At 44.2% G+C, this 27,939-nt stretch overlaps 1 protein-coding gene across 1 annotated transcript; it reads right to left on the reverse strand.

Moving 5' to 3' along the window:
* Positions 1–799: 799 nt before the first annotated feature.
* LOC126527126 (neuroglian-like) lies at positions 800–26,950 on the reverse strand. The gene is made up of 8 exons (XM_055068584.1): positions 26,528–26,950; positions 25,202–25,512; positions 21,114–22,397; positions 19,126–19,433; positions 13,093–13,336; positions 6,955–8,246; positions 5,038–5,263; positions 800–2,085 (listed from the first exon to the last, which is right to left on the reverse strand). Exons 3-8 carry the CDS (start codon positions 22,393–22,395, stop codon positions 1,439–1,441), a joined length of 3,999 nt encoding a protein of 1,332 aa, XP_054924559.1. The 5' UTR covers positions 22,396–22,397; positions 25,202–25,512; positions 26,528–26,950; the 3' UTR covers positions 800–1,438.
* Between the last annotated feature and the right edge of the window lie 989 nt (positions 26,951–27,939).

Below are 27,939 nucleotides of genomic sequence, written 5' to 3' on the forward strand. Positions count from 1 at the left end.
CAATCTGCGCTTAGGCAGCAATTCCTCTCGTGTTTTATGAGCTGGGAATTAAGTGGCACTCATGTTTTATGAGCTACTCCTCCGTTTGTGGGCATAAAGACTGATTTACATATTAAAATAATTTGAACATCACATTTTTATTTACATGACGCTAATTTGGTATATCATGAGAAGCCAACAAAGACACCAAGGAAAACATAGGGGAAGTTACTTGTACTTACTAATTGAATTAAAGAAATGATAAAGTAGTGACAATGAAAGTAGATGAAAAAACAACTTGCCGCAGGTGGAGAACGATCCCACGTTTTTTTTTTTGTTTTTTTTTAAATGCGAGGATAAATGCCTCAGGGCATACAAGGGTATGTGATGGGGGTGAATAAGGATGATTAAATGAATGAAAAAAGATTTGCTGACTTAATGAAGTCCAAGAGGGACCGATAATGCGGTCCCTGCGTCCAAGCTCTAACCAATTGAGCTACTGCGGCGCGATTTCCCCATCCACTTTCTTGGGTACTTATGTGTTACTACTAGAACTAACCTTGGGAATGTTAGCCAGCGCCACCACTCACAAACCTTGGCGGCGAATGTGGAACATCCTTTCTGCCACAAGCGTCAGGAGTACGTGATCTTTCTGGGTGAAACCAACTGGTCAATAAACCCGCACATGCTACCTGAAGGCATAAAAAGAACGAGAACAAAGGGGGTTAACCGAGGGGCCCCTCGGTTAACCTCTTCTCGTACCTCATTAGGTAGTCACATTTATAAGAAATTCCAGATTATTTTACAGACATTGGACGCGACTGTTATTTCAGAGCAGGGAAAGCTAAAAAAATAAACTATGCTGTTAGTGCTCTTTTGTTGTTTATGCAGGAGACATCAACAAACATTATTGCTGTTTTGACCAATTATTGCACCCTAACATGACGTATATGAACGGAGTAATATGAAAGTGCTCCGACTAACAATCCAACACCTAATATGACAGCCGTCTGTGCACCAAAGATTAAATAGCTCGTAAAGTTCGTTTAATTTACTTCCTTCTAGAAATTCGTTGCCTTTGCCAGGCAGCTTCGACTTTCCATGTGGCATATTTGAGCATCATCAGCTATGAGCAACTGACCGTAATTGGGAAATTGAAGGAATACAGTAAACCTTATCCCACACATTTATTTCTTATCGCTCAGCACACAAACGATGTGCAAATTAAGCGAATGTTAGAATGTGGGGACAGGGCGAGAGTGACCACTCGGGAGGAGGAGGAAAGAAAAAAGTAGAAGGCAGGGAGGTTAACCAGAATAACGTCCGGTTGGCTACCCTACACCGGGGGATCTCACTCAAAATACAAAGAACTTGATGGATGCAGTAAAGATGAGCGTGTACGGCACCTCACCATGCAAAGAAACGATGCATGCATTTACGATGTGCTTCTGAATGCCCCTTAAAAGTACGCAAGAAGCGCATCCATAATATCCACGAGCTTCGCTTTCTCATTCTTCGGAACTACAATTTCTCTGGCCAAGACGTTCGCCTGACCAAGCCGGTTGTGTGCCTCCACGCGGACGCTGTAGGGCGAAGACCTGGGCAGGCCACGCAGGACGTGCCTGTCCTGCGTCCAGTCTTTGACGTCATGCGAGCTCCATGCGGCATCGGGAAGGTCGTGCTGCTTCCAGGACACCCTGTAGAAGAATCCCGGTGCATTGTGATCGATGGGTGCCATGGGCATCCAAGATACGACGAGGTCATCGAAAACGTTCCACCGGCCTGTGACGGAATCAGGATTCTTGAATGGCACGCTTTCGGGGGTCACGCACGTCGTCGCCGATGGCTCAGAGGGTGCCGAAGGTCCGACCTTATTGCGAGCCACCACCCGGAAAGTGTAGTTGGCCCCAGGACTCAGCGCCAGCCGAAAACTGGTGTCCGACGCAGGAATCTCCGGAGCGATGTCCTCCCACGAGTTCGGAGTGGCACTGTACTGGACTGAGTACGACAGGATGGACGCCTGGTTGGCGCCTCGGGGTGTCCACTCTACGAGAGCCGTGACCGCTTCGCATTCCACGCGAAGTATCTCCGGAGGATTGGGGACATCTGTGTGAACGAAAAAAATAAATGCGCGACAAACATTTTACGGGTGTGCGTGTGCGCACACGACGAATCGGTGCCTCGATCTTGCCGGGATAACCTGACTTATTTATTAATATTGGCATTATTTGGCATTATTGGCATTATTTCGCCAAGTGCACAATAAAAATAAGATTGTAAAGCAAGTAGAAGCCGAGGAGGGGAGGGGGTGAGGGTCTGCGGTAGCGAAACAACAATTTTTGAGGTGCAAGGCGCTATTTCAAGACGAAGGTTTTTCAGGAAGATATAAATTCGAAGTGTGCAGCAATAATGGCAATAACAGCAATAATAGTAAGCAACTTGAATTGCTGTGAAATCTTAAAATATCTAATAATATCTACATATGTTTAGGGGAATGACTAGCTTTAGCGATAATTTTGAGGCTTCCAAGTTCTTGCGCCTTGCTAGCCTATTGTGCAGATTAATTTACTAAGTAATGACGAACTGAAACAATTGTGTCCTACATGGGCATTAAGATATTGCTGGGCTCCTCGAGATGACTGATTTTTAACTCGAAGTGGGCATTGTGTCATTCCTCACAAGAACTTGTGGCAGCTCCTGAAGTATGACCACAAAAATCACAAGTATGATTGGAACCTGTCGTTTCCTTTGCAAGTATTTAAAGTTGTTGCTGCTGGTGACAAACGACTGAGGCACGCTTTCAACAACAAAAAAAAATCTATACTTGCTTTTAGACTTTTTATTTGCTTGCCTAGGGTTATCGCCATTTTCTGTATCAAAATAGTTGTTTCACTGAGAAAGATAATGAGCCGAAGCCCTATTTCATCGTAATAATGTTGATGTTCAATTTCTTCGCTGCAATCATAGAAGCCTAGTCGTAATAATGTGGTAAAACCTGCTTCGACAGTAAAAGATAAGTTCAAGCGTCTGCTGCCGTTTTATTTTCCGTGACAACAATGTATACACTTAGAAATAAGCGATACACAAGATATGCCCCATGGTTAGACTTATACAGATTACGTATATGCCCTAGGATTAAGTGTGCAGAATGTATACCGCACGCTGCTTCTATGTCTGCGTTAAACTATTATAAATAGAGGGTTCGGGAATAAATAAATTTTGTTGACCATGGTCCACAGCAGTGACGGACAACAGTATTAGCGCATAGACTGCAAATATGACTATTATTTAACTAAATATTGCTAATTGTCTTTTTAATAAGGGACTTTCGCGGGAAGGTAACATCAAACGGAGTACATTACACGGAACACATTTTTTTAAAAACCTTTGTGCACATGTTTCAAGTATTAGAAATCTGGGGCGAAATGCATTGCTGCGTAAATTATATTATCTGCACGGTGCGATAACGCAGTACAGAGAACTATTTAGTGGAACAGAAATGGCAGTTCGCCGCACATTCTCAGTTTTTATTTATTCAAATTCGTGCTAGCCTGAAAGTTTATATCAAACCTTATGCTTTGATATATGCTTTATATTGCTGCCATTAGAAACCAATACGAAAGCTAATTAGTAGACTTTCATTAACAAAATGTTGATTGATAAGATTTTGCTCTACATAAATTGCGTAGACATTTCAAATCAAATCAGTTTTATATTCAAGTTTACATACTGGATGGTTATTTTGGGCTAAAAGCTACATACGTAGCTTGATGTGACCCAAAAGACCAGATAAGGCAGTAGTACGGTAACCAGTGTGTACATTTACAATAATTCACATATAATTCCAGTGATAGCCTGAATTCTTCATGAACGGAATTAATGAAACATAATTTCCATCATGTCGAGTTACCAGCATTTGAAATAGCTTTAGCACAATGAATTTCACACAACACTACCATAGCAATACTAGATATACAAGACAATCTAACAACAGCTAGACAACGCCGCATGAGAATGATTTTAGAAGATTAACATTTGTTGAGAAAACTAAACAAGTTGTACAGCGTACACTCATACAGATACACAAAGACAAAATAATAACTATATCGGATATGTTAAAAGCGAGCAAAGTATGAGCGGAGTTCTTTTCTACTGAAATTCTCAATATGCTTGTATTTGCTCAAACTGGATGGTAGGTTATGTATTAATGACTGATGTTTATAGTGTTCTGAGGTATGGAATTTACCATATCTCAGGATTTCTCGTGTTCGCATTTATGCGACGACGCTCTAAGGAGGCTAATTGTTTTATGTAGCTCCTAGCAAATTCTGCAGAATATCGTGCAGTATGGAATAAACGAAAAGTGTGTAGGTTATCAATTCGAATAATGTTATACTTAGGGAACGCCTCTATGGAGTTTGAATGTAACCTATATTTCCAACATATCGAATTATCTTCTTCTGTAACATAAAAACTCTTCGTATGTTAGTTTTGGTGATTGAACACCACACTATAACGCAATATAAGTGTGCGTTAAATAATGCATTATAAATCTGCACTTTGGATTTTATAGGAAGTGTATTACGACATCGTGATCCAACCCTTATCACGGAAGAAATCTTTTTGCAGATATAATTTACGTGCATGTCCCAAGATAGGTGCGAAGAGAAGTAAACTCAAGAATTTTGTGACTATCAACTATTTCTATTTTTTGACCTTCAAATGTGATGGTATTGTTTAACTGGAACAGCTTATTCCTGGAGCGAAAATTATCTTAGTCGCTCAGATTATTAAGTGCGGGGCTTCTATAGAGCATGGTTAGCAAAAAATTATTATTTCGTTTTAAATTCCTCAGTTTTAGTTTTAACAACCTGAAACAGTTGGCCCAGAAAGATGCGATAAGTTCTCACACACAGTCATTTACCGGGTTAACCCTGCTTGTAACATTACCACTGCAACTCCCACAATCGCTGCCGGCTTTAGCGTAATGTTTAGGTTTTAGAAACAAGTTTTGTACAGATTCGTCTCCAAACCTTCGCCAACACTGGTCATTCTTACCGAGAGTTCCTGTCCACACCTCCTCGATCTGCGAATGCTTCTGGTACTTGCCATCGATGACAACGATGCGCACTTCGTAGAAGGCGTGTTTGTCCAGTCCCATAACCAGGATGCTGTCTTCATTCTCCGCAACCGTAGTGTTCTCCCACGCCTGGTCACCCTTGCGGCGGTACTGGACGTAGAAGTCGCTGCCAGGGTGTCCGGTCACGGGCGGCAGCCATGTCACCTGTACGTCACATTCCTTCGCGTCACCTCAGGTCCGTTGCCATGGCATTTGTCACTTCAGTGCCAACAGTCGTTATTCTTATTACTTCCGGGGTATTATGCAATACTGTGCCAACAATATGCATCATTTATGGGGAATGTTCTTTCATTGTTAAAATAAACGATTTCATGTTATATATAATTCTGCTCTCAGTGCTTATCGCGCATGAGAGTTATTATTAGTATCTCTTTTATAGATTTTGATTGTGGTTTGGTTGCCTGTGCTGAAGTTGATTCACTTTGTATTCAAGTAAGATAAGAAAACGATCTTTCAGATGCATAACAATACATTGGTGCGGCCAAAACCAATTGGGGCTATGCTAACTACTGGATCGTAATATGCGGCCTTAGTTCTCGTCACGTACAGTCGGCGTCGTGAGGCCCACTGTACGCAGTCGAATGTCCGAGAAATTTATGAGTCTGCATAACCGTACAACCTTAGGTTATACGGTTATGCAGTGTGTGGGAATAGCGTTGTTCGTTGATACCGCTAACTTAAAAGTTTTGACACCTGCTGTACGTTCCCGTGGGTTTACAGTAGCTGAAAGGATGAACGCTCTTTTAATCATACGCCGAGACAAGTTATCCGATATATTGTTAATAATATTTTGACTAACAAGCGAAATGTAACAAAACTGACTTATCTCGCACTTATAAACATCGAATAAGACGTCTGAAGATAATTTCAGTGCTGTAAGAAGCTTTCCTGCAGCAAATAGATTTAGTTATAAGGATGAACGCTCTTTTAAGCATACGCCGAGACAAGTTATACGATATATTGTTAATAATATTTTGACTAACAAGCGAAATATTACAAAACTAGTTTATTTATAAACATCGAATAAAACGTCTGAAGATAATTTCAGTGCTGTAAGGAGCTTTCCTGCAGCAAATAGGTTTAGTTATTTAGTTCATCTATGGGACTGTATGGTTTGCTGCATCTTTGATAGCTTTCTCCAGCTGTAAGTAGTAGTGTAGCATTTCTCTACATATTAAGCGGGAAATACTTATATAATGGGCTCCATGCGAAGATCTCGAGATGTGCAATTGCTGTCTTACAATCTCATTGATATTGCAAAGCCTCCCGAAGCACACAAAATGTGCTCGTCAGGAAGGACAGAAGGGCAAGGCAGCACATCATAATTGAGCCGAGGCTCTAAATCATGGTAAGAAATCAGATCGATGAGGAATGGAAATAAAGTCTCATAATAAAAGATCAGCCCTCACCTAAGCCCTCAACCTTAAAATTCTACAATTTTGTGCTCCGACGAACGCTATCAGCACCTACCTGTATACTGGAGACGTACAGTTGCCAGCGAAGTGTTCTGAGCTTAACTGGAGCGGTGAGCCGCCCGTGGAAGCTGGGAAGCGATATATTTTGTAGAAACACGGAAACGCTAGTTGCCACTATCAGAACAGTAGGCAGTGGACTTGCCAGAAGTGGGAAAGAAAGAAAGGAGATCGACGACAGAAAATCAAAGCATGCGTCACCGGTTTGGCATGGTTACTTCTGTGTTCATTCAAGGTCCATGGATACTTCTGCGTCTTTCGTGAGACATGCATGGCTACTTCTGTGCCAGCTCTGCCTTTGAAATTACCAGGGCTGCTATTACAGAGCAACCAACCCGAACATGCAGTAAGCGGCTGCCATACCCGCACATTTGCGCGTTGGTCTTCGTCGTCTGGCACGTAGACCCAGATGAAGTCGGCTGCGTCAGGGAGGTTCTCGGACTCATCCGGTGTTCTCAGCTCGATGAAGTATGGCTTTCCTTGGCCCGCATACGTCGACGCTTGAATAGTGATGCGGTATTTGGAGCGCGGCTTGAGACCCGCGAGCTTGGCACGCAACTTCTGCGGGTCGCTCACAGGCGGCCGACGTTCGGTCTTGGGTCCCAGCATGCTGCCGCGTGCCTCTTCGTAGTAGATGCGGTAGCCCGTAAGTAAGCCGTTGGGCTCCAAGGGCGGCTTCCACGTGAGGTACACGGCTGTTGACCCAATAGGTATGCCCTCGAACGAAGCTACTGGCCCCGGAACGTCCTCCGGTGTCGTGAACTCGATGGTGTCCGATGGCGGCCCGTTGTACATGTTGTTGAACGCCAAGATGCGGACTACGTTGTGTGAAAAGGGCCGGAACAGGCTGACAATGGCAGCATTCTCGTTGGCCGGAATTACCATCTCCCGCAGCCTTTCCATCCCCTCGACGGGCGTCCACGTTTGGATTTTGTAGCCGCGAAATTGACCCCGCACAGACTCGGAGCTCACGGGGCTCCAAGTAAACTTGGCGGTGCGGGGGCCGATGATTTCCGTCAGACTGAAGTCATGGGGCGCAGCCAACGGCACATTCTCGCCCGAATATCCGATGACTTCCATGGGGACAGTGATTGCTTGGCCGTGCCGGTTGTAGGCCTCAACCTTGATGCGGTATGGCTTGAACGTAGGTTGATCGGGGACGACGAGTCGGTTCTGCTTCCAGTCCTCGATGATGCGTTCATTCCACGTGGCGCCGGGGATGTCGTGGCGCCTCCAGAGTATCTTGTAGAAGAATCCCGGCGCATTGTGCTCTATGGGGGGCATGGGTGTCCAGGTGACGACCAGGTTGTCGAAGCGTTCCCCGCGTCCCATGACATGCTCGGGGTTCTTGTACGGTGCGTCTTCAGGAGTCGTGCATGTCGTTGATGCTTGTGAAGGCAGTGAGGTCCCGACTTTGTTGCGAGCGACTACACGAAAGGAGTAGTTTGCCCAAGGAGACACGGACACCCTGAACTTGTTATCAATGGGAGGTATGTGGACAAAGGCATCTTCCCACACGTCAGGGTTGAAGGAGGTGTTATATTGAATGGAATATTGCAAAATAGGGGCCCGGTTATCGCCGGTGGGCTTCCATTCCAGAAGAACATCACGATTGTGGCACTCGACTTGAAGCACCTGTGGCGGATTGGGAACATCTGCAGAAAAAATGGAAAACGAAATACAGTAAGCCATAGCGAAAGCTGCGGTTGCAAAAGGAAATATAGTATTATGGCCCACCAGTCGGCTCATGTGTAATACGCCGAGGCTGGATTTACGGCGTAGGTGACGCGAAGGTAAATGTAAAGAATTGTGCGAAAAAAAAAAAAGACAATTCTCGGGCTTCGCATACAAAAGCCACAATCTGATTGTGAGGCACGCTGCAGTGGGGGATTTCAGAATAATTGTGACGTGCTTTTAATGTGCACACAATGCTGTATGAGCGAGCGTTTTTGCATTCCGCCCCCATCGTAATGCGGCCGCTGCATCCAGGAATCTGACCTGCGACTTCGTGCTCAGCAGCGCAACGCATAGCTTCTAAGCCACGACGGCGAATGCAGCTATTTGTTTTTTACTCAAGGACTGCATTGGCAATGTAACGAATCAAGAAACAAACCTAGACATTTTCGAGAGCCATTGCTGCGCCAAACCATGCAGCTTAAATACAAGAAAATACTTGCAACTCCGAGGCGACCACTGAATGACCCCAGCCACTCCAGTGACCCCAGCCACTCCAGTCTTCATCAATGAACACTTGACGGGCCACAACAAGCGCCTTTTTGCCCAGGCATTGGCTCTCAAGAGAGAGAGAAATAAAAGAAGTTTCTTTGGACCGATGGTTGTCGCTTCAAGGCGAGGGCAACGGATCTTAGCACGGTGCGTGTCATTGGAAGCGCAAGGGACCTGTCTAAAATTTGCTAATTGGGTCTAACCATGTTTCACTTGGGTTAACAATGGGCTAGGTTCCATCCGAAATAAAACCATTCGTATCAGTTAAAAAGCCGGAATTGACATATTTTCATCAATATGTTCGATCACTTCCGAATAAAATAGACGACTTGACCTTGCTAATCAACACTTTCGAAGTACCGTTTACAGCAATAATGTTAACTGAAACTTGGCTGACGCCCACATCGCACATGTTTAAGCCTCCTGGCTATCACTCGTTTTTCCGAAGTCGTCAGGTTAAGCGTGGTGGCGGTGTCGCGCTTTTGCTCAGGGACGATATTGTGGCTAAGCCCGTAGATGAATTCACTGATATAACTTCCGACTACGAGGTGTTAACAATGCAGAGTTATAGCAATATGTTTTTCGTTGTGTACAGACTACCATCAGGTGACGCAACCCGATTTCTTGCGTTTCTTGAAAAACTTTTCAGTTATACATTAGAAGAGAAGATCAATTTAATCTTAGGTGGTTTTATCAATATAAACATGCTTTCGTTTTCCCCGCCACAAAAGGATTTTCAATCTCTTATCACAACTTATGGTTTTTCAAACACAATATCTACTGCAACGCGCGTGACTACTGAAGGCGCATCCCTATCAGATGTATTCATTTCAAACATTAATATTGATTCATTAGATGCCGAACTTGTGTGCACTGATGTCAGTGATCATCTGGGTATATCACTAGTTAAAAAAGTTCACTACATGGCTAGTAAAACTAAAAAAAAATAGTCTTTATTCAGTCCATTACTTCATCAAATCTTGAAGCATTTCACCAAGCTATTACTCATGTAGCTTGGAACAGCGTTTACCGAGCAGAAGATATTGACTGCGCATACTGCTTTCATGAGCACTTTCAAAACTGTTTACCATGAACACTTCCCCATGAAAAAGATGACAAGGCCATCCAAAGCACGAAAACCTTGGCTGACACCTGAGCTTCTTGGTATGGGTAAACACAAACATGCCCTGTATGCTCGATTTCTGAAATCTAGAGATCCAGCCCCGCTCAGGAAGTTTAAGAAATATAGAAATAATCTCACAAATCAGCTTACGGCTGCTAAGGATGCTTATTTTGTGGTAATTTTTAGTGACCCAGCCAATAAAAGAAATGATGTGATCTGGTGCAAATTGAATGCTTTGTTAAAGCCTAATTCAATTTCAGCTATTCCAGATGTTTTGTGTCATAACGGGCAGAAACTTTCCGGGAATGCTATACCAAACGAGTTTAATGAAATCTTCACATTAAAACCTCAGTTAAATGAAGTTGATGGCCTCAACAGCTACACTCAGTTCCTGCCTGTAAGCGCGTTTAGTAACACTCTATTACTTGCCCCAACTAGCCCCTTAACAGTCTTTTCTCGCTTCAGCGATATAGATAACAGCCGGTCCCTGGACGCCGATGGCATCCAGATTCGACCCATAAAGTATGTGCTTGATATTATATGCCCTGTTCTTACCCATATTTATAACTTAATATTATCTACAGGCATATTTCCTAAACAAATGCAGACTTCACACGTTGTTCCAGTCTTCAAGCATGGTGATAAGGGGGCACTAAACAACTATTGACCTATTTCGATAATTCCAGTGTTTTCGAAAGGTATTGAGAAATTAATGAATATTAGATTGCTACCATTTTTATAATCACTACAGTTTGTTTCAAGATTTTCAACATGAGTTTAGGAAACATCGCTCTGACGAAACAGCCCTCTTGACTCAAAAATAAATAATTATAGGTGCATTCAGTCGTAATCGAATGGCATTAGGCATATACGTCGATTTTTCCAAGACATTTGACTTAATTGATAATACCATCCTTCTTAGCAAATTAGAAAACTATGTTGTGCGTGGAACAGCGCATGCGCTTTTAGAATCCTATCTTTCAAACAGGAGACTTCGTAGATACAAACATTGAAACATCTGCAAGGAAGCCGGTCGTTGTTAGTGTGCCACAAAGAAGCATCCTAAGGCCACTCTTATTTTTGATTTACATAAATGACATTGTACACTACACAGACAACGCAACATTCGTCTCGTATGCTGATGACAGGACAGATTTTATTACAGGGAATTTGGAAACAGAGATAGAAGCGATGGCTAACAAAACGTTGTATGACCTAGATGCCTGGGCCTCGTTGAATTCTTTAAAGATAAACCTTTCAAAAACACAAGTCCCAGAAATAAATTCAACTTCTTTGTCAGCGTTTTTCCTTTAGGCGTGTACAAAAACACAAGTTATTTTGTACACGCCTAAAGGAAAAACGCTGACAAAGTTGAATTTATTTTTGGGCTCTCAGCAGTTAGAGTTGGTGGATTCTGTTAGAGCCCTTGGAATACATTCTACAATGCACCTGGCATGGAATGTACATGTTGAAAACCTCCATTCAAAGATGTCATCTGCCATTGGTGTCCTTGCACGTACACGATGTATTCTTCTTACAAAGGTGAAGATTATGATCTACAATGCATTAGTGTCCTCTCTTTTGCAGTACTGCAGCATAGTGTGGTGTACTACTGGTGTAACGAATTTGCAAGCTGTATTTGCTGCAGAAAAGAGCCATACAACATATCGCTGCTGTACATTATGCTTCTTCTACAAAACTTCTTTTTACAAAGTACGAAATTCTTCCAGTGTTCTGTTTATATAATTATAGGCTGACGTTGGGTTATAAAGCTTCTGTTAAGTATGGTGCCATACCATAATTAATCTTGCTAAGTTAAAAGCAAACACAAGTGTTCGTCCAACCAGGCGCAAAGAAATGTGGACTGTACCAACCCCTAGAACTACTTAGGATGAGCAATCTTTGTCCTACAAATTACATTCCCTTCTAAACTTATCAAACCATAAAGATTTTGATCCTTCGTGTAATCAAAATTGTCTCATTAAATGCTTCGCCCAGTCCATTTGTTTTCAGGAATAGTACATCCATTCGATTTCTTTTGTCCCTCTTGTCGATTGTTGCTTTTCATGTTCATGCTCTTTCAAGCCTATGCAAATGGGTTCTATTGTTTCGCGCTTTGTTACAAAATTTTGTGTTACTCGATATTACGTAATATTCATCGATTTATTTGAACTCTTCGTGCATGACTGACCGTCATACTGCTGTTTTGCCAACTGTAGCGGGGTCGGGACCTCGTAAAGCTGCTCAAGCTTTTAGTCCCGTACTCCTCCTATCCAAAGGAAATAAAGTTTATTGATTGATTGATTCATTCATTCATTCATTCATTCATTCATTGATTGACTGACTGACCTTAAAAAATACCTAAACTTCCCCGGTACTAAGTAACACTTTCCCGCCAAATAAACGAAAATTACGTCTAAAATATTTTAATAGTATAGTGATCTAATGCTCGCAAACAATGTCCTTTTAAATACCAATTATATGTTTTGACTAATCGCGGGGGCAATTAAATTACTCTATCAATCATGAGGCCGAGTAACTGAGTTGTCGAATTATTCGCTCTCACGCTGTGACCTGTTAGCCACCTTGTTAGCTCTGCTGGTAGAGCTACCGCCCCGGAAATGCATTGGTCCCGGGTACGATCCTAGAACCAGGACAAATGCTTCAACTGCGATGCTTTCTTTGAGAAACCCGCACGGGTTTTCTTTGTAGCTTGGTGTCGCAAAACTGGTGAATACAATTTTCTCTTTTATAGATGTTGGTGTATATATATATATATATATATATATATATATATATTCACAAACATATCCACCTAAATATTGAGCGCCTCAACAAAGTCGGGACCACTCTCTGTGGTCAGGGCCAACCTTTCACACCACCTTACATCGGCGGCCCTCTGCGATGATGCCACATTATACCTATATTACGGTGTGAAATTTGTAAAGAATGCCGCCGGTTTAGAAAACAATCCCTCATGTCTTGAACTGTTCGCAGAACCACGGTTATCTGCAAATGGCAATTATTTGCTCAGCCATGCATACATCACATCAACTGTTGATCGCTGATGGCTGATGGACTAAGGTAATGTATGTTAACCCAATACACTGTTTGATCACCAACATGAATTTACTAGAAAAATGGGCACTCACCCTGAACAATAAGTGTAGCCATTGCGCGGTCACTATCGACTTCGGTGCGTGCCACACAAGTATAGACACCCGAGTCGAGCTCGGTGGTTCGTGTGATAACCAGCGAGTTGTCATTCAGTTGAACCACGCGTGGGTCGGTCTCAAGGTCCACAGGCTGGTCATTGAACAACCATCCGAGAGACAGCCTCAGACTTGGATCCGCTACGGCGTTGCAACGGAAGGTCGCGGCTTTGCCAGCGGCCACCTGTGAAAGGCAACGGAGACACTCGTGCTGCATTACGAGAGAAGGGAAGATCAGCAACCGTAATTATGTGGCCGTATAGCTTGAGCAGAGACTGCCGTCCACGAGGCGAAAAAAAATAATTCCGGATGAACCCATCTGATGATGGCTGTCCACCTTTAATGCGTTTGGCATACAGTCAATGTAGCGGCACGCCATATTGCTGAAGGCACCTTTATTCAAAATCTGCAGTCGTCATTCTGAAACTTTCATTGCTTCGGTTATATGCAACACGCTGTCTCCGAGACTGGCCGCGTTTGCTATGACGCTCGCTGGAGCCGGCTACGACTATAACGACATGACGAGGGCTGCGTGACGATGACGGAATTGCGAAGTAGGAATGACGTCGATGGAACGGTGAAGGCGGTATGACGAATACATGACAACCATAGAGTTTCTCACTATATTACCTAGAGTGAAATCTGGCGCTGCTGCGCTGTGGTATGCATGAGAATGCCGGCATATTGTGACTGCGGAATGTCATCGTTCTCGGAAAGCCAGGCAACCACCGTTCCGTCTGTCACAGTGATTCATTTAATTTCTACTAAAACAGCACGTAAAAAGCAGTTTTAGCTTTATTATTACACGAAAACATGTTTTGTTTAACTATGAGAACTCGTTATTGCATGTACAATTATATGATACGTAAAAAGTATCAGCGGGCCGCTAAAGATGGAAGACAGACGACAAGATTCGCGCTCGCTTTGAAACAGTTTGTCGTCTGTTCTTGCTTTTCTTTGCTCGGTCATGCATTGTAGGTGAGTAAAGATATAATATGCGTGAATGGAAACATTCTATGAAGATTTTACTTGAAGAACGCGTTATTTGTGCAGCCATATCTACGTTCTAGACGAAGCCTCTTACAACACGAGCCAACACGAGCCTCGCAGACACACATACCGTCATTCCCATGACGGTACGGCTCCCCTTAAGGAGCTCCCATAGACGGTGGCGCCAGATTTCCCTCTAGGTGTTATAGTGAGAAACTCTATGACGACAATAGAACTATTCCGAAATGATGACGGTGTGGCGATGGCAGCGTGACGAAGACAAGGCCTACGGACAATGGGATGAAGGTAGTATGACGACAATGGCGTGACGACGGGATGAGGATGACGGTACGACGAGAATGAGATGACAAAGCTGGAATGATGATGATGGAATGGTCACGACGATGGCATGACAACGAACGCATGACGACTGTGACATGACGATGGCGCGGCATAATCACCAATAAATGGCGACAACTTGAGTACGGTGGAACAATGAAGGAATGACGTCGATGGAACGCCGGTGTGACGAAGACGGTGAAGCTGCTGGCTGCTGCTACGAGCAAACAACCCCTTCACACTGTTTGCTAGAGCACTGCGCAGCGGCTTAGGGCGGCGATAATGAATACGACTGAAGTGCAACAGGTAATAATAAGAGAGAAAGCATGACAGGGCGACTGCTTGGCACATAGAGTTTCATGTAATAATTACTAGAGGGAATTCTGACGCTAGTGCCTACGGGAGCTGCAGTGAGGGTGGTTGGGTGGAAGCATAGCGTTTCCTACAATGGCTTCAAGCGGTTTCGTGACTTTGTGAACTCGTCATTTTCAACAACGTACTGCGAAATAAGTAATTAAATAACCATTATTAAAAGTGTCCAACGGCGAAAATTCGAACACAGTGCCTCTAGAAAAGAACCTCGATATTGAAAACATTACACCACGGACGCATGCACCGACAAGCGACATAACATGAGACGCTAGGCGCGTTTCGATTGGGCACCTCGACAAGCTGAATCGTCGCAATCAGTAGCGATTGTGAGTGTTCGCGTCTTCTGCACTTCGAAAAGTATAGATTGCTCTGAAATTTACGACATTGAAGGCATATAAAGCATAATAAACAAAGACACAAGAACGTCTGAATCCACAAGCACGAAGATCAGATAAATACATATACTTCCCATCACTCCAATTGTGGCTGAACGATTGCAGCGCCAGAGTTCCCTCTAGTAGTTCTTGTAGGGAATTCTACGGCTTGCTAGTAGCCGCAGTCAACAACTAGGATGTTCTCTTGTAACTTTCTTCGCGCTCGCCAAGCCAGCCATTGAGCAGTGCTAATTTATTGAAACGCTTTTGAGAGCGCTAGTGTCGATCGAGCAAAACACGTGGGCCCGCTTATACCTTGCATTCTATTTCGAATTTTGCGGCACACGTGTGAAATGCGCAAAACATAACTGGGGAAAATGTAGCGAGCTCGAAACTTCTGAATATGCTGTTGTCGAATTCGGTGCACAATTTGAAAAACGAGATTACGCAATTGGACAAGTAGGTAATTATTAATGTATTGAATTAATTTTGGCTAATTAGCTGATCAATGATAGCAGAAAAATTCAACAGTGTGCGCACCCCGACAACTGCTAAAAAAACATAATTGGTCGCACCGCGGCATCCGGTAGCAGTATTTTTTAGACAGCTTGACCCGCGTTAGCTAGGGCACACGGTATGCTCCCAGTTGCGCCTTCCTTTTTCCTTCGTCGCTAGCGCCGGAGTTACTCAACATGACTAGCTACTTTTGTGGAGCAAGACCACCCTTTCTCGCCGAGCACCATAACGTGGTCTGAAATGACTTGAAATTTTCAGTTGCTGTGCGAAGAAAACAACGTCACGGACGTAACGCCCACTTTTCGTTTCCTTCAGTACCATCCATACTGCAATTCGCCGCGTCCCTAACAAGCTTGGCATGACACGTAATGACGTCATATGACGCGCATAACATGAATGACATGACATGCGTCACATAACATAAATGACATTACATGTTTGACGCTTTTTCATTAACTTGTTAATCAACAAGTTAATCAACAAGAGTAAGACAGCTGGCATATGGAAGTATGATATGGATAGCATTGAACATGCTCTCAGGAACGGAGGAATCCTAAAAGCAGTGAAGATGAAACTAGGAATAAGCAAGAATCAGATGTATGCGTTAAGAGACAAAGCCGGCAATATCACTACTAACATGGATGAGATAGTTCAAGTGGCTGAGGAGTTCTATATAGATTTATACAGTACCAGTGGCACCCACAGCAATACTGGAAGAGGGAATAGTCTAGAGGAATTTGACATCCCACAAGTAACGCCGGAAGAAATAAAGAAAGCCTTGGGAGCTATGCAAAGCGGGAAGGCAGCTGGGGAGGATCAGGTAACAGCAGATTTGTTGAAGCATGGTGAGCAGATTGTTCTAGAAAAACTGGTCAACCTGTATACGCAATGCCTCATGATCTCGAGCGTACCGGAATCTTGGAAGAACGCTAACATAATCCTAATCCTTAAGAAAGGGGACGCCAAGGACTTGAAAAATTATAGACCGATCAGCTTACTGCCCATTGCTTACAAAGTATTTACTACGGTAATCAATAGAATCAGGAACACCTTAGACTTCTGTCAACCAAAGGACCAGGCAGGATTTCGTAAAGGCTACTCAACAATAGACCATATTTACACTATCAATCAGGTGACAGAAATGTGCGGAATATAACCGACCCTTATATATAGCTTTCATTGATTACGAGAAACCGTTTGATTCAGACAAAACCTCAGCAGTCATGGAGGCATTACGGAATCAGGGTGTAGACGAGCCGTATGTAAATATACTGAAAGATATATTTAGGGGCTCCACAGCCACCGTAGTCCTCCATAAAGAAAGCAACGAAATCCCAATAAAGAAAGGCATCAGGCAGGGAGATACGCTCTCTCCAATGCTATTCACCACGTGTTTACAGGAGGTATTCAGAGACCTGGATTGGGAAGAACTGGGGATAAGAGTTAATGGAGAATACCTAAGTAACTTCCGATTCGCTGATGATCGATATTGCCTTGCTTAGTAGCTCAGGGGACCAATTGCAATGCATGCTCACTGACCTGGTGAGGCGAAGCAGAAGAGTGGGTCTGAAAATTTATCTGCAGAAAACTAAAGTAATGTTTAACAGTCTCTGAAGGGAACAGAAGTTTACGATAGGTAGCGGGGCACTGGAAGTGGTAAGGGAATGCATCTACTTAGGACAGCTAGTGACTGCGGATCTGGATCATGAGACTGAAATAATCCGAAGAATAAGAATGGGCTGGGGTGTGTTTTGCAGGCATTCTCAGATGATGAACAGCAGGTTGCCATTATCCCTCAAGAGAAAAGTGTATAACAGCTGTGTCTTACCAGTACTCACGTATGGAGCAGAAACCTGGAGGCTTACGAAAAGGGTTCTGCTTAAATTGAGGACGACGCAACGAGCTATGGAAAGAAAAATGAAGGGTGTTACGTTAAGGGATAAGAAAAGAGCAGATTGGGTGAGGGAACAAACGCGGGTTAATGACATCTTAGTTGAAATCGAGAAAAAGAAATGGGCATGGGCAGGACATGTAATGAGGAGGGAAGATAACCGATGGTCATTAAGGGTTACGGACTGGATTCCAAGAGAAGGGAAGCGTAGCAGGGGGCGGCAGAAAGTTAGGTGGGCGGATGAGATTAAGAAGTTTGCAGGGACAGCATGGCCACAATTAGCACATGACCGGGGTAGTTGGAGAAGTATGGGAGAGGCCTTTTTCCTGCAGTGGGCGTAGCCAGGCTGATGATGATGATGACATGTGTGGCATGACAAGCATGGCATGAACATGAATGCTAGGACACGCATGACAGGATACGAAAGTCATGACCTGTCACTACATAAGTGACATGACAAAATTGACATGTATACATGACAGGAATAACATGGCATGTCATGAAATGACATGAATGACGTGCACGGTGCAGTGTAGTTGGAGAAGCATGGGAGAGGCCTTTGCCCTGCAGTGGGCGTAACCAGGCTGATGATGATGATGATGAAGTGCACAACCCCGAGCAGATACTTAGTGGCCCAAGCTAATGCATGACATGACATGAATAAAATTATATGTCGCATAGCTTTGGAACAAAATGCTGGACCTTTGCGAAACTGCTCCCTTTGGAAGCGTATATGGGGACACTAAGCAAAGACAGCCCTCTACTCCCGTCGCCCTACCATCGTATAGACAAACGTTTGCTGGTTCGTTCGCTCAACACAAACGGCACCTAAGGATCCTCACTGCGATAACTACATGTCTTGAAGCGCATCATTAATTAAATAAATGAATAGCATTCTAGAAGCATTCGCTTAATCGCTTACGTTGATAATCATCGTCAATATTTCCACCCCCCTTTTTTTTAAAACGTTCACGTCAACCCTACGGGTGGGGCCTTTTCAGCATTGCCGCCCCACTCTCACGCTAAACGAAGTTTAAAAACACACTCAATTAAGATATTGCGTCGATCTACATTGAAAGATTAGGCTACCGCAATAATGAGTTTGTCATTCGTAGCGAAAAAACAGCTTCCGTAAGCGAGAAAGTGTCGAAAAAGAGAACCACAAATTTTTGACTATGGTACCTCTCATACTACGTTAGCTATGGCTGATTCAGAGTGTGGCAAAGAGGGTTGTCACGCTGATATTACGTCGACTCATCCGTTTTGGCTTCTAAATGATTCTGAATGAGGGTGCATCAGTGGGACCTTCAGTGGAAATTTTCTAAGCCAGAAAAAAAGTCATACTTTGGCATACAGAAAACGTAGATAGGCTTCTATACGAATAATATATCGAACTAACTGATGTCCATATTTTCCCTTAGTATCTAATTCACATGTGCAGCTAACAGTGCCGTTAAGCTAGTACTAAAAAAAAGGAGACGAATCAGTCACCTCGTAGCCTTGTGGTGGCTGGGTAATGCGCGTCTTGTGCTTGACCTCTAGCGATCCAGAGGCCGCAGCAACACGAGATTTGTGGCTGGCGTAGCACGTGTATTCCCCTTGATCCGTGAATCTGAGGCCATCAATCTGCAGGTCTCCGGAGTCGAGGATGCGGTAGCGGTCTCCGGTCAGCTCCTGCGATTCTTTCATCCACTTCACTTCGGGTCGCGGATCTTTTGAAACACGACACCGCATCGTCGCCTTCGACATCACCACACCGAGCGTCAGCGGTTCAGGAGGTTCTTCGATGAGCGGAATTTCTTAAGAAGAGCACAATCCGGAGCACAGCATGTTAAACAATCGCAACAATAATCACAGTATAGAAAACAAATGACGGAAATAGAAAATTACATAAATAGAGAAGGGAATAAACAGAAACTACGAATGAAAGCGATGAAATTTCTTTCCAGGCTAATTTGAAATGAATCTCTCTGCCTTTCGTAATTGCACTGATCAGCGGCAATTTTACGCTAACATCAAGCTTATTCCCTTGGTGCAACTTATGTTAAAAACGGAATAGAAGCTAACGAACAGAATTGTATTCTGCAGGCCCATCAAGGTTGATTAAACTCCAAGGCAACAAGAAAGCTTTTTTTATAGTTTCGCGTCACCTCGCTGTAGGTAAGCTATTCAGTTTGATGTGCATCAGGTGAGAAGTAGTGTGATTGAAGAAAATTGTTATACCATTTCTTATACTACATTGCCAGAGTTGACAATATTACCGTGAACACCTCGATCGAGTAGCATGCACCTCTATGACTAGGCAATAGCTTCTTCAGCACTGATTAAAATGTGTACTTCTACATCGCCCAAGAACTGTGCTTAGGCTGGTGTGCACGAAAGACGCTGCTTGGTTCGAAAACATGTTTACATTGTGACTATAATTGAATCAAGTGAACTTAACAAGAAACATTAACTCTTACAAAGCAAGCTGAGGACATCTCAGCTCCGGACATCCCCGGACTGAGGACATCGGTACTTTTTTGTACAATGAAGTGATCTCTCTCTCTCTCTCTCTCTCTCTCTCTCTCTATATATATATATATATATATATATATATATATATATAGAGAGAGAGAGAGAGAGAGAGAGAGAGAGAGAGAGAGAGAATACATATTCTCTGTGTGTGTGTGCGTGCGCGTGCGTGTGTGTGTGTGTACACATACATTTCACCACCATTATTCCTTCAACAAGCGCCCCACATCGCCTTCGTCCTCGTCACATCGCTGCGTAGACATCTCACGGGGTGCATGCGGCTGGTTTGGAGTTTTCATTTAGGCATAGCGCGTGGACGGTGTAGATCGCGTGAGATTAACGTCGTCACCTTTGTGGCTGATATACATAAACATCGCGCTAACTTGGCTTGCTTGGTACATACTTAACCGAAGAAACAGCGCTTTTGAACGGCGGTGAGGCAGAGACGACAGACACGAGCGCTCGTGTGTGTCGTCTCTGCCTCCCCGCCGTTCAAAAGCGCCGTTTCTTCGCTTAAACGTGAACATCGCACGAAGTTTCATGCTACATATAATTAAGGTGAGTACGCATCGCACAGTATTAAGGTGAACGGTACGCATCGCCGTAAGTTGCATAGGATATATTACACTCCACTTGACTGAAGCCTGACTTCGCATGGATTCCAACATCTGCGTTGGATCTGCCCAATTTGTTTAATAACAGCAAATTTCTTAATTATGTTAGAATAAACAGGAAGAGAACATATATGTTATAGAGCGGCGTCGTTCGAAAAGTGCATTGGTAGAAGGCGGCGGAGCGGTGTTGCGTGACAGTTGACCCTTCACCTACAGAATGTACAGTGTTCATCTGAAGCCTTTTGCCAGCGCGACCAAAACGTTGTCACTCGAAACGGCAATTAAATATCAGATAGCCCACACAGTCCTTAACAGCTGCAGCTTAAGCAAATAAAATAAGTTAGTGCTCACCGACAACGTTGAGGAAGAAGTTACGAAAGGCATATCCGTGGACGTTGGAGGCATTGCACTGGTAGACAGCTGTGTCAGTCTTTGTAAGCTGCTCGATAATGAGCGATAATCCATCGATAGCGTGTCTAATATGGTTGTTGCGCTCCGTCACCTCGATGGGTACGCCGTTCATAAACCACCGCAGCTCGGGCTCCGGCACGCCCAATGCCGAACAATTGAAGGTGGCGCTCCCTCCTTCAGCTGCGATAGCGTCGTTCGGCGCTTGCAACCATAATGGTTCTGCCTCCACCTTGACTTGCATGGCGTGCGTGTGGACCACGCCTACTCCGTTGCTGGCTTCGCACTCGTAGGTGCCTTCGTCCTCGAAGCTTATCGAGCGGAGTTGCAGCGTCCTACCGTGGTTGGAATAGGATACGCGTTCCGACGACAGATCCCCTCCCTGCTTCTTCCACAAAATCTGCGGCACTGGTGTGCCACTATATATACAGTAAAGTTCGAGCTGGCGGCCCCTCAGTGCTACGATTTCGGTGGGCGACACGTACTGCTTAATGGGCGATTGCCCTGGTTTCCCAGTTCCTGGCCTTGACTCCACCTTCAGCAGGATCTTGTTGCCCAGCCTATACTCGCGTCGGAAGAGTGAGGTCGCGCTGCAGGCGTAGACGGCATCTGGTATCGCGTCTTCAATCTCGACGTTCGAGAAGTGCAAAGCACCCTCGGGATCCACGGTCATGCGGGATGAATTGAGCGTTCGAAGAGCCCCGTTCGCGTGCTGGATAAGCCAGAAAATCTTTGGCCGCGGGTATCCCGTTGGAGGGCTGCAGCGCAGGGTCAGCGGGTCGCCCTCTCGGACGCGCACTTCTTTCAGTGGCTCCTCGGTGAACTTCCCGAGCTCGGACTTGCGAAGTGAGACGGCGTTGGACACCGCCGTGCCGTGCGAGTTGGTGGCGAGGCACTGGTACAGCCCTTCGTCCGCATCGTTGGGGCTGCTGAAGACGAGAGAGCCGCGGCGGGGCTGCTGTGAAATGCGGTCATCTTGCGAAACGTGGTCGAACCTTTCGCCGTTCTTCGTCCATTTGTAAGTGGGCTCGGGTTCTCCGGTGGCCTCGCACTCCAGGACGAAGGGCCTCTCCGTCTCATCCGGGTATTGGGCCACTTGAAAGAGTTGCTCGTGCGCTGGTTGCTTCACCAGGGTGGGCGGAGAGATCACCGCACCAGTCGATGCCGTTGCCGCAAGCAGGAGGACTGCCAGCTGTTGCAGCAGCGGCGCCGGTGGGAATGACATTCCTGCATGCAGCATCGCGCATTGTGTGGAATGCCTAAAAAGAAGCCCGATCCGTCGAAGTGAGCTTTAAGAACGGGTTTTGGTTTTCACGTTCTACAGCGATGCACGCTCCGCAGATTCGCATGCCTTTGGTTGCTATGCCGATATGTTTACATTGATGCACACATCGAACATATTCATCCCGCTTTTTGATCTATTATTAGGTCTTTTCATTTTGTTGTTGCTTCTTGAGTAACAAATTTAATTTTGTCAGAGCCGGGCAGACGGCTCTGACATGCCTACCTCCCAATGTCTCTACATATAGAGAATGGCATGGTCACATGTCAAATGGTCACAAAACATATGTGATTTCATAGCATCTATTTTGTATTTTGCGGTTTTATATTGACGATGATCGATCTTAGTCATCATCTGCCTAAAAGCCTACTAAACATCCCAGGCCTCTCTTATGAATTTCCAATTGCCATATCCAAAGAGTTTCTGCGTATACAGGGTGTCACAACCACGGTGGTACCAACTATCGTGTACCAAGTTTAAGATATGCAAATGCCACGTAGCAGGACAGAACAAAGGTAACGTGTTTTGCCGTCGCTTGGAGATACCCTGATTTTCTGCATTCCGCCTAACTGCATATTTAGTACTAATTGATTAACTTCTCAAATATTATAATTTGATGAAAAGCGTCAATGAGAAAATTGTAGAGCAACATGAAAAACTCCCGATACAGCTTTCTTTTGCTCAATACGTGCTACATAAAGGTGTTTTTCCGAGCGTGAAAGAAGCCCGCGACTACACGCATTATTGACGCGACTGGCCACTCGAGGCACTTTGCATCTATTCGTGGGATTCTTTCACGCTCAGTAAAACACTTTATGTAGCACGTATTCAGCAAAAGAAAGCTGTATCAGTAGTCTTTCATGTTGCTGTACAATTTTCTCATTGACACTTTTCATCGAATTATGATGTTTTAGAAGTTGATTAATTAACTAAGACTAATCATGCAATTAAGCGGAATGCAAAAAAAATAATCTGAGTATCTCCAAGCGGCAGCAAACAGCATTACCTTGGTTCTGTCCAGCTACTTGGCATTTGCATATCTTTAAATCTTGGTGCATGATAGTTGAGACACCCCGTGTCGCCAGACTTATAGCTTATAGCCAGGTAGTTTGTTCCCCCATTAATACGGGTGCCATAGACAGCACCGTCGAATGCAATCGAGCCCGATATAGATCGAATTTCTTGATTACGACTGGCGCCTTAGCGCCAGCGAAGGGAGCCGTCTAAGAAAGGTGCCGTCTTAGAAGGGACCTTGCGGCCTCTTATAGCCTATAGAGCTAGCGTATAGCCAGATCTTATCTCTGTAGTGCAGGTGTCACACGAGCACTGTGGGATGCGACCCAGCTAGGGCCCTTTGCGCAAGCTGCAGAGGGCAGCCAGTCGTGACGACCCGGGGTACAACACTTTAGATCTCGCGACGGTGCGCTGTTACCAACGCACGCATGCACATCAGAGGCGTTACGGCGTTACGCTTTGACCCTCCCTCCCTCCCTCCCTTACACAGAAAGAGAAAAAAAAAAGAGGCGCGGGAGAAGACCGTCCCTTGGAGAACGAGTAGCGGAGGGCGCAAATAGAGTGCTTTGCCCCTGTGCACCCTATCATGTTACTCTCTTATCGCCAAGGCTTTGAAAAGGAGGGCAACTCGAATCAGCGCCCGGTGAAAAAACTTATCCCGCTATATGCTAAGTCTTAGAGAGCGGGGCCGTATTTTATACAAATAAATTCTGATTCTTTTCGACCGTTCTCATTGGCCTGGAGATAGCCCGATCGGTGCCCCATCGCAATCATTTTTTGTCGTTTATTTACTGCGACAGTATGTGAATTCTGGCTATTCATTGTCGGAATCGGCCCTTTGGTGCGACAAATTGTAAAATAGGAATTGAAAATGTGATGGAAAATTTCAAAATAAGCGATAGGCTATGCGCCTACGCGAAGATCCGAAAATCGGCCTCCGAGTCTGTTCGCAAGACCCTGTTGTCAGTTGACTTAAGGGCTTTAACCTGGCAGTTTTCAGTCCCTACAAAAATACCATTTGTTCTCTCTCTCTCTCTCTCTCTCTCTCTCTTTAGTGCAAGAGCTTTGCTGGATGAGCACTTATTGTCGACTGTGAGGTGTTCGTTGATATGAACAGGATTACCTGTAATACCAGAAAAGCCAATCTGGGAGCATCGAAGACGAACTTGACGACCGTTGCGAAGAAACTCATTCTTCCTCTCACGTGAACAAAAATGAACAATGACGTTCTTGTCAGACATCTTGCTAAACACGTTGAACTATGTCAATGTACCCATAAAAAATCGGGCAGTTAATTGCACCGGCATCCTTTTTCAAAATTGCAGAGCAGTCCTCTTCCTGTAATGATGGAATGCCTTTTATTTCAATGTTATTAATCCTGCTGTATTGCTCCATGCCGGCGATTCTTTTTTTTTTTTTGTCAATGATGGATTCTGAGAAGTTAACGCTTTGTTAAATTAAATGTCGCTCTGAAGGGGTCATACTGTTCGCTCATGAAACGCACGCTTTCAGCTAGAGAAACCAGGTTGCCGATTCCCTGATCATCAAACAAGTGAATCAAGCTTACTGCTTAGCAGTAATTCCAGACGGTCAATTTTTTTTTTTTTTTTTTGCGAGTTCAGCGTTGGTGGGCATCGTAGAAGACAGACCGGAATCGAGAGAGACACTTGTGAGGAGCAGCCGCAACAACGATAACATAGGATGCAGTGGGAAAGTTAAGAAAAAGAAAACTAACCTGCAGTAGATATAGCAGATGCTTAGAATACGCCCTCTTCAGTTGCAGCTGCTGCTCAGAAGTGAAGTCGGTGCCGGGATGGTCCTCTGTATGCGCCCTTCCAGGCCATTAACAAGCGCAGGCGCCGTATAGGTCACCGGGAAAAACTGTTTTTCCGCTTGCCGTCTGCGGAAAGCTTGCCGTCCGATTGCCGCTCTGCGCAGCGCCCTGGGAGGCGGCGCGCAGAATGAAGCCGTATACGCAGGCCTCAGTGCGGAGGCACGCAGATATGGTCTGCCACGCCGACGAGGGCAGGAATCACGAGGTGGTAGCTGCAGTAGAAATAGCAGATGCTTGCAATGCGCTCTCTTTAGCTGCAGCTGCTGCTCAGAACTGCTGTTCGTTGACACTTTCCATCTAATTATATTTGAGAAGATAACTAATCAGTTAAGACTATTTATGTAATTAGGCGGTATGAAAAATAAATAGCCTGAGTGTCTCCGAGCGACGGCAAAGAACATTACTTTGGTTCTGTCCAGCTACGTGGCATTTGCATATCTTTAAATCTTGGTGCATTATAGTTGGGACACCCTGTATATATATAAGGCGGTTCTGTTTGTACAATTTCACAGCTTCGCAGCTACCAGTCTCATAATAGTCACCACACGGATGACCTTAAATTACGGGTGCATCGTGATGCGGTAACTGCACAGTCGATAGCCGAACCCACAAGATCGTGGTCAGAGTCAGAATGCCATATCGCTGCTCAACAGCGACGAGCAGTAGGTCGAAATAGAACCTGACAGGACGGCTGTAAGGCAATAGGGCTAACTCGGTCTATTTGCGTTAGAGCCTTTTTCTCCAGTGAGACTTTGAGTCTGCGTACGTAGCTGGGCAAAGTCGATAGGCGTTCTAAACCGAAAACACCACTAAAAACACGCCTAATATATATATATATATATATATATATATATATATATATATATATATATATATATATATATACACATAGTTGTGTGTGTGTGTGTGTGGTGACTTCTACGTTATAATTTCTGCATTAATTCGCTTCAACACTATTTTCTGCGGAAAGAAACGATGACTTCATAGACATCGAGAATTTATACGCATATAGCTAAAAAATACAAAGAAAATCTCCGTTGGAACAATCACAACAAAGCAGTAGTGTTGCATGCGCGATATACGCAGAAAAAGAAAGAAGGAAACGGATGTTCAACGTCTGTTCACATCTCGTATCAGCTAGAGGTGCTAGTCACTGCTTAGAATTTTTTTTTTTTTTTTTTTGAGCGTACTGCGCGTGATGTTGAAGAACAGGGTTTCCTTTCTTACTTTTCGGACGGTTTCCAGGTGAATAAGAAGGTTGTTTCTTGTTTTTCGATAACACCGGCGTCTTCCAGACCACCCTCAGAGCATGGTCTCAGCACGAATGAGCGAAAACATTTTGAAAGTTTATTTCTGGCTGGAGTATCTCGTCGTCGAAGGTCGAATGAAGCACGATATGCCGGCGAGAGCTCCCGGTGTGTTGCCGCAAGCCACTGCCTTTGGGGGCGTTGATAAAGCGACGTCTTGCCACTAGTGCATCATTGCAAGAATAGAAAAACATACAATTACGGACGAAGGCAGCAATGCAATAACCGGCAAGGAAACAGTTTCTAAGGTGCTGATATCTATTAAATAACGCGAGCATATAGTGAATTCTACTTCCGAAGAGCGGGCTATTCCTAAAACATAAAAAGTTACTCCAGCGGTTAAGCAATGAAAGTAAATTAAGGAAACAAAGACAGAAAGGAAAGAACATCAAAGCAATAAAACATCACACAAAATTAAGCAAGCACTCTATAAGGTTTAGTTGAACGCTTGTTGGGTAATACGAAAGATTAAAGCCGCGTAAATTGTTGCAGAGAAAGAGAGAGATGAAAAATAGAAGAGGTATTTGGTGTCAGAAAAAATAAATAACGTATCATATTCGAACATTCACAAAGCGTAAATATGAGCATCGGTATCGTCAGCGATCTGTAACACAAGCACTTCATTCACGAATGATCTCCCATTCCATTTGTGCTTTGTAAATGTTACCGCGATAAAATCACCTCCCTCCTTCCCTGATAACCGTTTTTTGTGTACATTCTTTTCCTGTCGACAAGCATCGAACGCCAATAAGTGTGCCATCAGTACTTTTCAGTTAGCGAGATTTCAATGCTATGCTACCTTAACAAACAAACAAACAAGCAAACAAACAAACACTTGAGCGAACAGCATCTTCACTTCAGATGGACGAAAGCGCAAATTTTTTTTTTCATCACCTAAAGCGTACTCACCGGCAGTTTTGCCGTCCAACGAGGGTAACTTTTTGCGAGGTTTATCGGAGTGAGGACAGTGAGGACGTTGCACTTTTATTTTACAAGGTTTACCCTTAAATGTGCGTATTACCCTATCGTATGTATTTGACTTACGCTGTGTATTGTTACTGCGCTTTATGTAGCAGTGTTATGCATATTACTACTCTACCTTATACTCCAATTTATTACTGGTAAACATCACCTGCTGGTCTTGCTTCCACTGTTGTCCACCTGCGTGTGAATCTACCACTTTCAGAGCTCCGGTCTTTTTCAGGCATTCTTTTCTTTGTAACCTTAGCACCCGTGACAATGTGTGTGTTTCTTCAAGTAAATAATAACACATAAGCAAGCTGTCTGGCCTTAGTTTTCTTTTTTTTTTTTTTGAGTGTCCTTGCTATTCAA

This window comes from Dermacentor andersoni, chromosome 9 (assembly GCF_023375885.2).
Source record: "Dermacentor andersoni chromosome 9, qqDerAnde1_hic_scaffold, whole genome shotgun sequence".
Classification (NCBI taxonomy): Eukaryota; Metazoa; Arthropoda; class Arachnida; order Ixodida; family Ixodidae; genus Dermacentor; species Dermacentor andersoni.